General features: G+C 37.1%; 1 protein-coding gene across 2 annotated transcripts in view; it reads right to left on the bottom strand.

Annotated features, from left to right (window-relative positions):
• The window catches only part of LOC107290921 (contactin-4-like), a 159,511-nt gene that overhangs the window by 8,438 nt on the left and 135,747 nt on the right, over positions 1 to 15,326 (bottom strand). The window contains exons 10-13 of one of the 2 annotated variants that reach the window (XM_015819863.1): positions 14,350 to 14,470; positions 6,717 to 6,875; positions 4,462 to 4,611; positions 3,463 to 3,533 (exon numbers count right to left, since the gene is read on the bottom strand). In XM_015819863.1, the coding sequence (XP_015675349.1) occupies positions 3,463 to 3,533; positions 4,462 to 4,611; positions 6,717 to 6,875; positions 14,350 to 14,470 (501 nt within the window). The remainder of the gene's footprint in view (positions 1 to 3,462; positions 3,534 to 4,461; positions 4,612 to 6,716; positions 6,876 to 14,349; positions 14,471 to 15,326) is intronic. The other variant, XM_015819864.1, reaches the window with a different exon arrangement.

Raw genomic sequence — 15,326 nt, 5'->3', positions numbered from 1 at the left:
GCTTTATATAGCAGCTACAATTCTTGACAACAATAGCTGAATAGCATCCTTCTTTAGCTCCGAGTCACAAACGTGAGAAAGGCTTCTATTACAGTATTTTTGAAGCAGAATAAGAAAAGAGCTTTAGCAACATATTAAGTTTTTCTAAAAGCATCTTGGTGGAGCTTAGAAATGTTTTTGGTTCTTTAGTATTACTATAAATGGAAAATTGATGCCTTAGGTTTTTTTCCAAATTCTATTAGTTATATTCTCATTCCCTTTGATAGGAAGAGCTACTGTACATCAAGGCAGAAGGAGGGAACCACTTTAGGATGATGATGAAAAATATCAATCATCAACTCTACCTTAGCCTTTGTGCTGTCTATATTAACTGTTCTGCATGTCTGGGAATTCTGGGAGTTGAAACCTGTATAACTTAAAGTTGAGAAACACTGGTCTACTCAATAAATTTATAGCACAGAATGTAAGAGGAGAATATGCCACCTTGTTCTTTGCCTCCAGCAGAAGGGTGACCTTACAAAACATTTATAGTGCCCACCCTGTCCTATAGCCTTGATCTAAGAAGGACTGATAGTGAGGAACACATTATCTTGTCAGCTTACACCACAATCAATCTTGTAAACAAGGAATATCCAGTAGGCTTTCTGGAATTCCATGAGGTTCAATCAAAATGTGAAAACTTGGAAGCAGATGGCAGAAAAAAGTCTAATAAAATGTACCTCTTAAGATTTAAACAGTGCTGGCTTACTGTTTTGGCATGTGATAAGACTGACATGATAATCCCATATTTGGTGTAGGATACTGCTATTTCATTCCTAATTTTTTTTATTTTGGTAGCCTCTCTACCTCTGGTAGTTTTTCCAGAGGAGCTACTGTATGTTGGCACTAAGAGCATAGACCTAATTGTATGAATCACACACACATAAAATTTCACCCACTATGATACTATGACATCAATCTAACATGTAGACCTCAATGTTTTGATAGTTATTTCTCTGCATCACTGCTTTTGTTCAGCACATAAGCCTGCTCTTTATATCATAAAGAGAGATGGTGTTTTATATGATATCTGCACCACCGAGAGTTTTGTGAGAGAAATGCAGCCTTACAAATTTGATTAATCAATTAATAAATACAATTATGATTGCCCAAGCCTGCAAGAATTTATAAAAAAATAGTCTGAATCTATAGTGTTTCTGAGCTATCACACAGAACATGACACATTTTCCACCTTGACTTTTGGACCTCAAGTCTAGTCTGGCTCGCTAGACTTTGCCTTATGTAAATGAAATGTGTGTGTGCGTGTAAGAGAGAAGGGGGAGGCATTTAAAGCTTTTAGCTCAGAAAGTGAAAAACCTAACCTATAGCCACATTTGTTTCTATGTATTCACATTCTCTGAATAATTAAGAACAAGCAGCAGTGCTCTAATGTTCACTTTTTTCACCTCTTTTTCAGCAAATTTTTTAAAGCACATATATTCCATGCTCAAATATAGTTCTCTTTAGAAGTAAAGTCTAGGCCTTTGAAACTGTTCAAACTATTAGATCACAGACTCTCCAGTTTTTCACCAATGTCTCTCTCCACACATTTGTGTGCTGTTTCTACTTTTGCAGATGAAACATAGTGTAAATTTTGAAGCAAAGAACATGACTACTTTAACAAAGATGTGAACAGAAGACTTGCATTGGAAGTGAGGTGTAAACTAGTAGCAAGCAAACAGTTTAATCTTGAGGCAATTACCTGACAAGAGGCCTGTTTGCAACGTTTCTAAGTTTAACAAAACATAGGTCTATATGTTTCATCATTTTCATTATATTTCTTTCATAAACATTGTTCCCAATAAGCATAAATTTTGACTGTTGGAAAGAACAAAATAAGTTGACTATGACAATGGTGAAAGGAGAGTTCTAGCTGGTGTTATGGTTCCGGCTAATGAAACACTTCAAAGAACTTCCAGGCATTGATTTTCCTAAAAATCTTTATTTATGTTACAAAATGTCGGCACAGGCATGACGAAGGTATGCCAAGATCTAAATTCTCTTCCCCTGAGCAATTAAATTATCAGCATGTTCCCTCCCTAAATTAGCTGTCATATGTCACGTTATCCAATTAGTGTGAAGGTCAAAGGTTTCCTTCCTCTCTCTTTCCCGGGCTTTTCCCTCCGTCCTCTTCTGCTCTGCATTAACTCTAAAAATACCAGACAGTTCTGCATATTGTCAAAGTAAGAATATACAGTATTTGCAGCATTGAAGCTGGCTTGCTATCTCTCTCAAGCAGATAATTGTCTAAAAAATATCTTCCTCCTTGGTCATACTTGGAAGAAAAAGAGAGAGAATGATAGAAAGGTATTAATTCATCATGAATGCATATATATAACAACCCTAACACTCAAGCTGACATTTGTAACATTGATATTCCCTCAAGTTAACAATTATGCCACACTGGCTCTCACATTCTGAGTTAGCCCTGGATTAAAATGATAAATCTAACATCTTAAAAAAGAGGATCAAATAAAATCCTAAAACATCCCTAGCTTACTCCCAACTCTTACTTGCTAGGTTCCAATGCTACAGTCTCTTGGGACTTAGAAGCCATAAATATGAGAAACAGGAACAATACATTTTTTTTAAAAATGCATATAATGAATAGTATAAAAGAAGGATGGTGGTGCAATGGTTAGAATGCAGTATTGCAGGCTAATTCTGTCAATTGCTAGGAGTTCGATTCTGACTAGCTCAAGATTGACTCAGCCTTCCATCCTACCAGTTAAATGAGGACCCAGATTGTTGGGGGGCAATATGCTGACTGGGTAAACTATGAAGCAGTATATAAGTCTAAGTGCTGTTGCTACAGTAGTTGTTCTGGTAGTCCTTGGCTAGATGTCACAGTGATGGTGAATTTCCTTCACAGCATCTTTGTAGTGCTTGTGTGTTCAACCTCAAGGTCACTTCCCAGATTCCAGTACAGTGCTAAAGTAACTGCTGAGGCATATGGTGGCCAGCCATTCTGAAGATGGGATCCACCCATCTCAACTGGCCTTTGATAATCGGGTTCAATGCTGATGACTCCACATGATCCAAGACTTCCAGATTGGAGACATGCCTTGTGAATAAATGCCAATATTAGAGCAGAAAGTGCATATGTGAAATTTCTCTGCGTGTTTGATGTGCCTTCAGTACAGAGTCCAGGGCTCCTATCCATATAGGAGATAAGGGATAATCACACTTCTGAGCTCTGTAGATTTTTGTGGAGATAAAGTTATTGTGTTATTGAGCACTTTATTGTGAAGCCGCCTCAGTTGTCTGATTGGTCTTGCTGATCCTGGAGTCAATTTCTCTGTCCAAAGACCCAGTGCTTGAGATGATGCTTCCCAAGTATTACTGCCTGATGTAACCATTTCAAGTCATAACTGATCATTAAGAAAACAAATGATGTCCCTCCTGACTCCGTACATCACTTACCTCCCATATTATAACTAATTCAGATTTAGTACCACCACCTCCACTGACATTGGCTGGAGTGACTTCAGGAACTGCAAAAGGGAAGACAAATACTGTACTGTAGCAACCAGGCCAAAATGCAAATCCGATGCTATAATAACTTATTGTAATGATTTTAGATATAAGTATGTTAGGACTTAAGACAAACTCAGTTGCTTGAAATTTCAAGGCAATTTGCATAAACAAAATTGCTTTTCCTAAATTTTCCAGATTTTTTGTTTATTGTATATTTTTAATTAAGATGAACTTACTTTTCAATGCAGTATTATTGTGCTTTTCCTGCATAATTGCATTGCTACAAATGTCCTTAATCTTCTTGCCACTAATGACTTCAATCAGCTTTCTAAAACTGTGGGTCATGACCCCCGTTGGGAAAGAACAGTGAGGGAGGTCTTAATTTTAAAAAAATCTGCATCAGAGACAGATTGAACCTTGGATTTTTGAGTATTGCTAAATTTACAAAACATTTTTTTTCTTTAATAGCAGCTTCCTTCTTTAGCAAAAGAATGAGGATTCTATGAACGATTAACAATACTGCACTCTATTCTTGATGTTTTGCTATGTCTCTCTGATATTTCTGCTGCCTGTCGTGATATTTTGTACACTTCATAAAAGTGCACATATTAAGTGTACTGATGAGTGAATTTCAGTTTTTTATTGATGATTTTTAAATATAAAAAATTATTTACAGAAAAGGTAATTTATTTTTGGAAACAATGAGTAAAACCATATCCATATCAAACTATTGGTTCACTTAACATTCATGTGACCAACCCATTTTAGGGCTGTTACCACATATGACCGTAATGGGTAAGCTCCATTAGGGTCATATGTCAAGGACCAATTGTATATTAAATTACTTTCTCCTTTACTTGTGAAACTATTTATGCCAAATATGTGCTTTATTTAATATCAAAAAATATTGATCGAAATATTGTTTCTTTTTCTAATCCTACTTACGAGCCTCTTCAGTTCTTCGTTTCTCTGATGGTTTGCTTGGCTCCCCAATTCCAATAAGGCTGGCAGCTACTATTCGGAATTCATATTCAACCCATGGGTTCAAGCCTACCACCGTTGCTGTAAACGTATTTCCATCAATGACATCAGGCACTGGAAGAAATGTTATGGATCAGGAAAGAGAGAATGAAAAAAAAAGTATGCTTGATAATCACTGTATAGTTGAAAAGTCATTATATACATATAATTTTAAAGGTTCAAAATTTACTGCTTAAGAAACACAGTAAACAGGAAAACAAACTGAGTGGAAATAATAGACTGTTAGGCTACAGAATTTAACTATGAGTTGGCTGTTCTTATTTTTTATCAATACTGAATTTATGGTTAACAAAATCAGGACAGAAGAGGTGGAATCAATGCTAATCAGTTGATTACCATAATTGATTAGTTATAACTAATTTGATGGAAAGAAAAAACAAATGGTTTGGGGAATGGGTACAGAGGACTAAATAAGAAGCCGTCACCAGACTGAATAAAATTGAAACAAAAGAATGAAATATTTTGAAATGAAGCTGTGAAGTAAGGGATCACTGCAAGGAGTACCAAAGATACGTGTGTGAGGTTTGTAATGAAACTGTAGAATTGAAATGACTGTAAGTACAGTACTAGCGTCGAAGGAAAAATTCTAAAAAAGGAAATTAAAAAATTCTGTAACAATGGTGAAAATGGTAAGTCTTTAGGTGTACAGATGGTGCTGATACTGGAAAAATCTTAAAATATGGATGTGGTTTGCCTGATGAGCAACAGTATCACTTGTCTAACCGAAGTGTGGAGACTGCATTTGTGCCTAACATACTGTAGGAAGAATGGCATTGTTTTCTATTCAAAACCAAAGGTAGCTTGCTAATCCTAGCATGATTGGCAGAATTCTGACTAAAATGATAGGAGTGTTAACAATAAGCAAAATTTGATAAGAGCAGCACAGCTTTATTCCAGGCACAGAGGGTAGAGATTAAATATTGCTGTTTAGCAGACAATTAAGACATGTATGGTTGGGAAATGTCTATTGTATGCTTCTTAATTTAATGAAATGAATAGGATTGAGTTGTGGAATGCTTTGATCAGGCTCACAGGAAGTGTATATCTGATGGATATAAAACATATAGCACATGCTTAACTAATGGTTCAGACAGCCACAAACAGGGAATAAGACAAGAATGTGTGTTAGCTCCTTGTTTAATGTATTCATGAATAAATATAAAGAATGCTTTAGTAAAATTAGAAGTGTGTTGGTTAATTTCCTAAATATATATATATATATATATATCTAATTTTGCATGTAAGTGATGCTGTGTTTTTGAGTGAGAAATGGAAAGGTTCATTGTGAATATTACATAAAATAAGGAATGTGGATCTGAAAATTAAGGTGGAACAAGGTAGTTAGGTTAAAGTCTGGAGAATGATTGCATGATAAAATACAAACCCCAAACTTGAGAAATAAATGCATTTGTGTCCCTTGGAAGGATATTTACTACAGGTTATAAACTTTATGAAGAATTTTTAAGGTGTTAATGCTAGCTAATGTTAGTGGAAAGTACATGGTCTGTTAAAAGTAATGAATATTTTTCAAAAGAAGAGTTGGGTATAAAAGCATCCTTCTGCCCACTTTGTCACAAGGAAAGTTGGCTATGTCAGGTAAAATAAAAAGCTGAATGGAGTAGGCATACGATACTCAAGCACTTATAGTAAAACAAAATAAAGTAAAGAAAGAATGTCTACAGAGATTCTCAGTCATCCAGGTCATGGTTGTCCCAAAGGTACTTTTTCAAGAGGCAACTGGACTTTGTTTTTCTTTTCCTTTCAAGTAAAAACAAAAAGTCCAGTTGCCTCTTGAAAAAGCACCTTTGGGACAGTAAAGAAAGAATGTATGGTGAAAGAATATGGATAGAATACGAAAAGAATTGACTTGATTGAGGGAATTGATATAAATTAGACTTAGTTAATAGTTCTTTCTCTTTTTCTTATTTCTTATGCTTTGTTGTGCACTGTATAACATTGCTTACCATGAAAGGGAACAACATGATGAATATGAACTTGTAGGAATTATTGATTTTCTTATTTTCTCTTTGAAGATCATCGTATATGCTGTATTTTCTGTTTATTTATCACATTTTATAGATTTATGCTGACTTGACCATTTTGTGTATATAGAAAGGTTTAAAAAAAATCACTCTGTATGCTTTAAAGTGCTTGTGTACCTGTATTTACTCCTTGCCATCCAACAGAAAACGGGGTCCTTCCTTGAATAACGTATGTTGTAATGGGACTGCGATTATCTGCTCCTGGTCTCCAAGAAACCTGAGCTGTAGTGTCTGTTATCTCATCAATTGTCACAGCTTCAGGAGGACCTGGGGGACCTGTTATGAAACATCCAAAATAAACAAAAATACATTTTGGTTCCCCTCAGTGAGGTATACATAACAAATAATAGTCTGCAGAAGTAGTCCACATTTAAGATGAAGAGTTGCAAGACTTTCCTGTTCAAGTCTAAGAAAAAAGAGGTATTATGAAAATCTGTTCTTTGTAGAAGGAACTGCAGGAGATCCAGATGCAAAATATATTGTCCAAAGTAGCCCAATGATTTCAATATTTAATCCATTCTACACTGCCTACTTCCGCAGAGTTTTCAGTGCCTGTGATGGTGATGTAACCTTTAACAAACTTGAAATGTTTGGGATATTTTGGGCATTATCTTTTTGATTTGGATCAGTTGAAATTCTTGGCACTAAGGGATAAATTCTGTTATAAAACTTTATTCTAAGTTATTTTTATTCTTAATCTAAGTTTATTCTGACATAGATAAACTTTAAATACAGTTATCAAAGTTACATACTTTTTTTTAGCAGAGATATGTGTTCCTTAGCATAAGAGGTACAAGTATTATTATTTTTGCCCGTTTTGCTCAGAAAATCCTTTTTTATGCAGTAGTTCAGTTTTTAAAAAGGGCATATAAGAATTTTTTTTAAAAAATAAATGAAAAAGAACATTTGCAATAGTGAAAAATACAAAATGTTTGAATTCCTAAAATCTTTCTAACCTGAATGTAGAATGTTATCAGTAGGAATGCTATAGACTTTCAATACAATCTTATTCACATTCATAGGGAAGTAAGCCCTAAAGCAGTGGTGGTGAATCTATGGAGCGGGGGCAGGGACAGTTTTTGGACACTCGGTCTCTAAAAGGTTCGCCATCACTGCCCTAAAGGCTCAGTGGTTTATCTTTGCAGATAAGTTTTGCCTTAGCCTGAAACACGTATCCAGTGTAATTTTTGCATGTCTTCTTAGAAATGGAGAGATTCAATGACATCTTTACATTATCTCTTTGTGCAAGATGGCAGTGAGCTTAGAAATGATTAATGTTTGGGGGCGGCAAAATGATTTCATGAGTTATTTCACAGTATCGGGGTTTTGTTTTTTTGCATGAAAGCTGTGATGTGGATACTGTCTTGTCTGACCTGGGTACCTTCTGCTGACCTATAAGAAGGTAAAGGTTTCCCTGTTAGTCATGTCTGACTCTAGGGCGTGATACTCCTCTCCGTTTCTTGGCTGAGGGAGCCAGCGTTGTCCAAAGACAATTTCCATGATCATGTGGCCAGTATGGCTATAGGCCAAAGGCGCATGGAACGCTGTTACCTTCCCATCGAAGTGGTATCAATTTATCTACTCGCATTTTCATGTTTTCTAACTGCAGGAGCTGGGGCAAGTAATAGCTCACCCCGTTGCATGGAGCTTGGGTCTCAAACCTGGGCTGTCAACTCTCCAGCTGACAAGCTCAATGTCTTTAGCCATTGAGCCATCGCGCCCCCTCAGTGCTGACCTGTAGCACTGTACTTTTTACTAGGAGATGGACTTTTGCCTAAGTGGCCATATGATTAGAGCAAATCTATTCACTGAGGATTTCCCCAGATCTGGAACATTCTCATTTCAGATATTCACCAAAATCCAATAGAATGCCTTTCTGATTAGAAGACTTTATTAGGAAAACAAAATTCTGACTGAGGATCAGCATATGAGAAGCAATAAGGACTTCTCATTCTCTCTAACTCTTATCACTTGTTTGCCAATTGCCCTCCCTACAGTTACACAGCTGTGAATCATATTGGTTACACCAAACCATACCCCTGAAGAACGATGTAAGTTTATTAGCCCAATAATTGTACTTCGGTGCCCATGGAGGCTTCATCCCATTCCCCTCTATTTTGGTACCTTGTTTTTGTTTTTTTACATTCCTTTTCCCCATATCCCACATTCTGGAGGTCTTCCATTCCTCAGGAAATAGATGGGAAATCTCTGTTTTAAAGGTGAAATCATAGTGATGACTGAGAGTTGAAGTCACAATTTTAGCTGCTCTTTTCAAAATGATATTGAAAATGAAACTTTAAAAATAAAGTAGATTTAACATTTAATTTTTTATTTATTTTATACTACAGGCTATACTGTCAGGAACTTTGTCATACAGTATTAAATAAGTCTTAACAATACAGTTTGAACTGTACATATATATTCCATAAATCAATTATTGACAGGCATGCAATTTCTCAAGGTTTTCTAACAGTTCTGACTTTTATTATGAACACAAATTGCTATGTAATATATTTGTTTTTTAAATATGTATTTAATTTACTAAATAACACACATTTAGTTTACTAAATATATATGTTGGACTCTGCTTGCAAAAGATGTATTACTTAATTTCAGTAACAACATTGTGAAATGCTCTAAATGTCACCTTAGGCTGCACTTATTCAAAAATAAACCCCTTGAATTTAGTGGGATTCACTCTTTAAGTAAGCATGCACCAAATTATGATTATAAGTTAAGTTTTCATCATGATGATTCTTTTCCTATAAGAGTTCTCTCTATTGATCATTAGGGATTGTGTGTATAGTATATTATGGTATATAATCTTATATATCTTTCACACGGCTGCTTTTTAAAATGGCTGCTTAAAGAAGATTCACCAGCTGTGAGAAAGAATAGTTTGAATGTGTTTGTTGGAAGCACCTAGCACAGTCTTTCCAAGAGTAGATTCCATAGTAACACATCAAATTAAAATATAACACATCAAATTAAATGAGATTTGTGCTGAAAACTGTAATTTAAAAAAAATGACGACTTTAATAGAAAGCTTACATTTAACTAAACAAATTAGCTTCTATTAAGGTGCTACAGAATGCTTTAAAAGAATAAGAGTTGGAAGGTCTTCTAATCCAACCCCCTGCTCAAGCAGAAGACCCTGTACCAGGGGTAGGCAACCTTGGCTCTTTTATGACTCGTGGACTTCAACTCCCAGAATTCCTGAGCCGGTTGCATCATGCGGAGGCTGTGCCCACCCCAGCTCTGGCAATGCAAAAAAAGTCTCGATACATCGTGACACGTCACATGTCGGGTTTGACAGCCATAGTCTAGTTTTTTACATTCCTCCAGTGATGGAGCTCCTGCAACTCCTGAAGGCAAGCCATTCCATTGGTTAATTGTTCTCACTGTTAGGAAATTTCTCTTTAGTCCTTTTTTTTTAGTTTATTTTGCCGAATTTGATGCCACTGAATTTGTACACTTAAATGAAATGTCAATTACAATGAGTAGTGAGTTTTTGACTTAAGTTAGGCTCTAACTCATTTGTTTGATTAAGGAAACGTATGTTTTTCATCATGAATGAATATCAGTAACAAAAGAAAGTTTGGCTGGTGTTCCCTTTTATCCACTAGATGGTGCAGTGTGGCTAGAAAATGGAACATTTTAAAAAAAAAATCCTACAACTCCAGATGCAAGAATTCACTCTGTTCACGGACGTCTGTAATGCATTTTCTTCTAAAAGACTCCTATTAAAATGTAAGATTATTTCATCCAAAAGGATGTATATACTTGAGAACTTCGAGTATTACAGATATTAAACATGTGGCAGCCTAATTTCTGAGTATTTAAACTGTTCATTGAACCTTGTTCTCATTAAGTGGAGCATGCATTTACTAAAGCTACAATATATCTTTTAATTCCATGAGGGAGCAGCTGATAAACTGCAGCTGCCTTTTTAAATGGACAATGAACATGCTCTCCATTTTCCCACCTCCCAACTACTCTAGAATAGCTAGACTAGACTAGGAAGTCTTCCATTGTGCTTTTCAAGGATAAAAAATATATAAAAGAAATATACTGAATTAAAGCAGAAGCATTATACTGGATTAGCGGCCATTGCAAAATAAATGTGAGTAATACATGATCAGGGTATTTGCCTGATTGATACAGTGTTATTTATTGCATTTAATAAGAATCAATACTTTTATTTAAGAACTGAGTATAGCAGACCCACGTTTCTGTTTTGTCAGCTTTGCTCCCATATATATTATATTGAGGAGGTATAAAACATTACCTGGAGTCTCATACAGGCAATCCTCAACTTACAGCCACAATTGAGACCAGAATTTCCATTGCTGAGTGACACAGTCATGAGGTCAGATATCATCTCATCACCTATCTTAGCAACAGTAATTGTGGCACTTCCCATTGCCGACGTTAAATCCTGTTCGTGGAGGACCCACCCCAAATCCAAACCCACCTGGCCTATGTCCCTCCCAACCCCAAGCCTCAGTGAGGTAAAGAGCTGCCTCAAACTCTCTCCACTTGCTTATCTCTCTCCCCATCTCTTCCCTTTGGGTCATCCTACCTCCTACCTTGCAGGAAGGCAAGGGGTCCCAGAATCATGCAGCTGTGGAGGTGCTTGCCATACTCCCAGTGAAGAGTTTCTTGGCATGCCACAGCTCTGGGGATGCAAGAAGCCCCTGAGTTATAGCACAGTATGAAGCTGCAGCAATTTCTGGAAGCCTCAGATGCCCCAGGCTAGCCCAGAAGTGCAACAGAAAGGGGCTTTTTAGCAAACCATGGCTCTGGGGTTTCAAGAAGCCCCTGAGTGAAGCCTTTTGCAGCATGAATCCCAGCCAGAGCTTGACCAGCAGCACAATAACAAAGCTGTAGCCACCCCAATCAAGTCCCAGCTACAGCTGTCTTTCCTCTTCATGCTGCACTCTGAGGTCTCTATTGTCCTTACTCTGCTGCCACAGCTGGTCTTTGTCAAATCTTACTTGCCTGCCCTGCCCTTTGCAACACAGCTGCTGGCCATGTAGGCCATCTTCTCCAGGTCTCTTGAACAAACTGCCAGGAGCAACCTGGGAAAGAAAGCCAGTAGCTGCCTCACAAAGGGCCAAGCTGGGCATGCTTGGTGAGCAGTGGGAGCAAAAAGATAACAAAAGGTCAGCGAGGGAATGAGGGGGCAAAAAGGACATCGATTTGAGGAAAATAGGTAGATGGAAGAGTTGTAAGTCACAAGTGCCCGGATTTTGATCATGTGATCTTCAATGGCCATAACTTTGGGGATTAGCCATACATCCCTTTGTACAGCACTACAGTAACTTCAAATGGTCACTGAATAAATGTTCATAAGTCGAGGACTACTTGTATTTGGGAACTGTCTCTTTCCATATGAGGTGAACTGTAGTTTGCAATCAGCAATAAGTGCTCCATTATCTGTTTCAAATATTATGGATGGGATTATAAAAGATGGCTTCCCAATAGTGTCACCTCACCTCAACAATATAAGACCCTTCTAAAAGGCTCCTTTGCTTAAATTTACAGGACTACCTGAATCTAGACAATCTATAATATTAAAAATTTAAAAATACAGACAAAAAAATAATAGGCATCTGGAAAAACCCATACTAATCTTTAAAAAAGTCATGTAATATACATGGTCTGGGGAACAGGTAGGTTTTAAGAAATCTTTTAAAAGGGTGAGGGTGAAACAAAACTCTGAGCTATATACTTCCAATGGATGGGTCCTAGATTCTATCAGATGATACTGTTTAATGCAGAGGTGGGGAACCATGGCCCCTTTATGACTTATGGACTTCAACTCCCAGAATTCCTGACCCAGCATGGTTATAAGTTGACTACTATATGTAGAAGAGGTAAAGAGAAAAATCAATACACCTAGCTGGCTTTTTCTCTTTGCCTCTTTTACATATAGTTGTCAACTTATGACCAATGCTGGCTCAGGAATTCTGAGAGTTGAAGTTCACAAGTCATAAAAGGCTCCCCACTTCTGCTTCAATGGATGGAACCTTGTGTATGCCAATTCTTCCTGAAATAGATTCAGATTCCACTGATGACCAGTCCCTGAGCAATGAAAAATATAGCTTTTTGCATAAGTCTTTGGACTACAGTGAGAATCGGTATATTGATTTTTCTCTTTGTCTCTTCTACATATAGTCATCAACTTATGATCATTTCTTTAGCTACTAGTTAAAATTATAACATGCTGAAAAAAGTGACTTATGACTGATCCTCAGACCATGTGGTCATCTAACTTGATCGTTACAATCCAGACACTTGACAACCCAGCTACGTACAACAATTGCAGCATCCTGTAGTCACCTGATCACCATTTGTGACTTTCCCAGCCAGCTTTTAACAAACAAATCAGAGGGAAGCCAAAAGGAATGGTTGCAAGTTGTGGTCATGGGATATCTAATGTGACTGTGACAAAAAAGATTGCAAAATTAGATGCAGTCATATGATGCCTCATTTAACTGCTGCACTGCTTAACAAATTCCCCACTGTGGTCGTAAGTTGAGGACTACCTGTATTCCGTTTTTGTTTTTTGCTGCAACTGACAAGGTTCAGTTTCTTTATTACAATGTTTTTACATGATCAAAAGACAATATACAATGTTTACGTAACTGACAAATGTGCAGCCATTCCTAAGCACAGTGACGCTAAAAGGATGGATTGCTTATTATAATCTCACATGATCTCTGCCCCTTTCATCCTTGCATTGCAGTGTCTCATGCAAGTGAGGGAAAAATTTTGCACTGCAATGTTGTGGCATGTGTACCTTGACCCCTCTGTGAATGTTTGATACTTGTGAGATCAGACTATCCAGAAAAGAGGCATTTGATAGAAATGGCAATCAGGGAAATTAGATTCTAAGAACAAGTATCCTTTACTTGTTACAGCTTTCCCCCAAATATTCAAGCCACATTAACCTTCCACTGGGACAACAATAAATTGCCACTAGATTAATGTATAGCTTTTAGCGTATAAATCTCTCTTGACTATATCGGTCAAACAAGCAAACTAAACTACCTGCAGGAGTCAAGCACAGTAGTCAGGGTTTGCCCTGAGGGGACTGCATAACTGATGTAGCCAACATAGGGCACTAAGTTCAGTGATTTGGGGTCACACTGATTTTTTTTAAGCACCATCATTTGCATTTTGTAGTAGCAGTACGTTTACCAAGCAATGCTTAAAAGGTGGAGAGCAACAGAGCAAAGTTCCTCTGCCACAGTAACGTGACCGCAGTACTTGGTACTTCGTCACAGTACTTGGTCACAGTAACATGACCAAGAGGTCATCAGAAGTCAGAGGCAGAGAGTGTGAGATGGAAAGAATAGAAGAGAGGGCAAAAAGGCTACAGGCAAATTATTGCTGCCAAAGCAACGGAATCATGCATGCTGGTTGCAGTCAACCTCATTTGCACATTGCATGCCATAAAAAAAAAAACAAATAAAACAAGCAATCCTCCTCCCACACACATATAAAATGGAGACAATTCATGCCTTGAGCAATATTTTACACAATATTCAAAGCAATATTCTTTACCTAGCTATAATAATTATTAGCATATGTTAAACACTTCTCTCTCGTACTTGTATAGGCAATCCATGGTGGGGGTTTTTTGGATTATTAGTTGAAGTAACAAAAACCTTTTGAACTGTGCTTTATGTTATTATTTGCAGTGGTTTTGCAACAACAACAACAGCAAACAAAATTCAAATACCTCTTACAATCAGGTCTGCAGCAGCTGACAGTTTGTCCACGCTTGTTTGCACCATGCAGACGTATTTTCCAGCATGATTCAGCTGGATGCTTCTGATCATCAAATCACCAGCTGAATCCTGCTGATAAAGTAGGAAAAAAATGTTACAACTACTTTACAAAGAGCTCTGAATAGCATTATCATATGACGGCCACTTGGCTAATGAATTTCTTTTACATCAACTGATGAAAGTGCAAGGCATGACTTATGTAAACTACCTGGAGTCTACTGAGAATGTGGTGGTCTACAAATAAAAACTAAATCCAGTAAAATAAATAATGCAAAATGTGTGAACTTCCTCAGAATTAAAACAGGAAAGTATGGCTCCTTGTAAACAACAGAACAACAGAACAGAACAACAGAATTTCAGGTCAATCAAGGGCTTTACCATTAATGTGGTATGCAAAAAAGGATTGAGGTTTTTTTTAAAATGTTCTACCTAAATGTCCAGTTTACAACCTTCCTTGGTATTTGGACATCTGTTTTCTGTGTATCTTCATTTATTAGCTTAACCCAAAGATGAGACATCTACAGTAGTTTCCAGAGCTTTGTGGCACATTCATGATTTAGATGGACCACATATTTGAATAAAGACTACACAAAGACTGCAGTCTAGAGGTTTTTGCATTACTTGGCATAGAACAATATCATTTTTTTTTCAAGTGCAATACCTCTGTAGCCACTTAGCAATTGTATGGATTCAATTATAGCTTCGGTGTGATTGTGCAACATCAGAAATATTCTGTGTACTCATGCAAACACCTGAGAGTGGCCATGCAATAGTACAGGGGTCTTCAAACTTGGCCCTTTTATGACTTGTGGACTTCAATACGCAGAATTCCTCAGCCAGCGTGTCTGGCTGAGGAATTCTGGGAGTTGAAGTCCACAAGTCATAAAAGGGCCAAGTTTGAAGACCCCTTCAATAGTACTTGAAATTC

Source organism: Protobothrops mucrosquamatus, unplaced genomic scaffold (genome assembly GCF_001527695.2).
Source record: "Protobothrops mucrosquamatus isolate PMUCROS unplaced genomic scaffold, P.Mucros_1.0 scaffold1006, whole genome shotgun sequence".
In the NCBI taxonomy this organism is placed as follows: domain Eukaryota; kingdom Metazoa; phylum Chordata; class Lepidosauria; order Squamata; family Viperidae; genus Protobothrops; species Protobothrops mucrosquamatus.
This window is presented reverse-complemented; position numbering and strand designations above follow the sequence as displayed.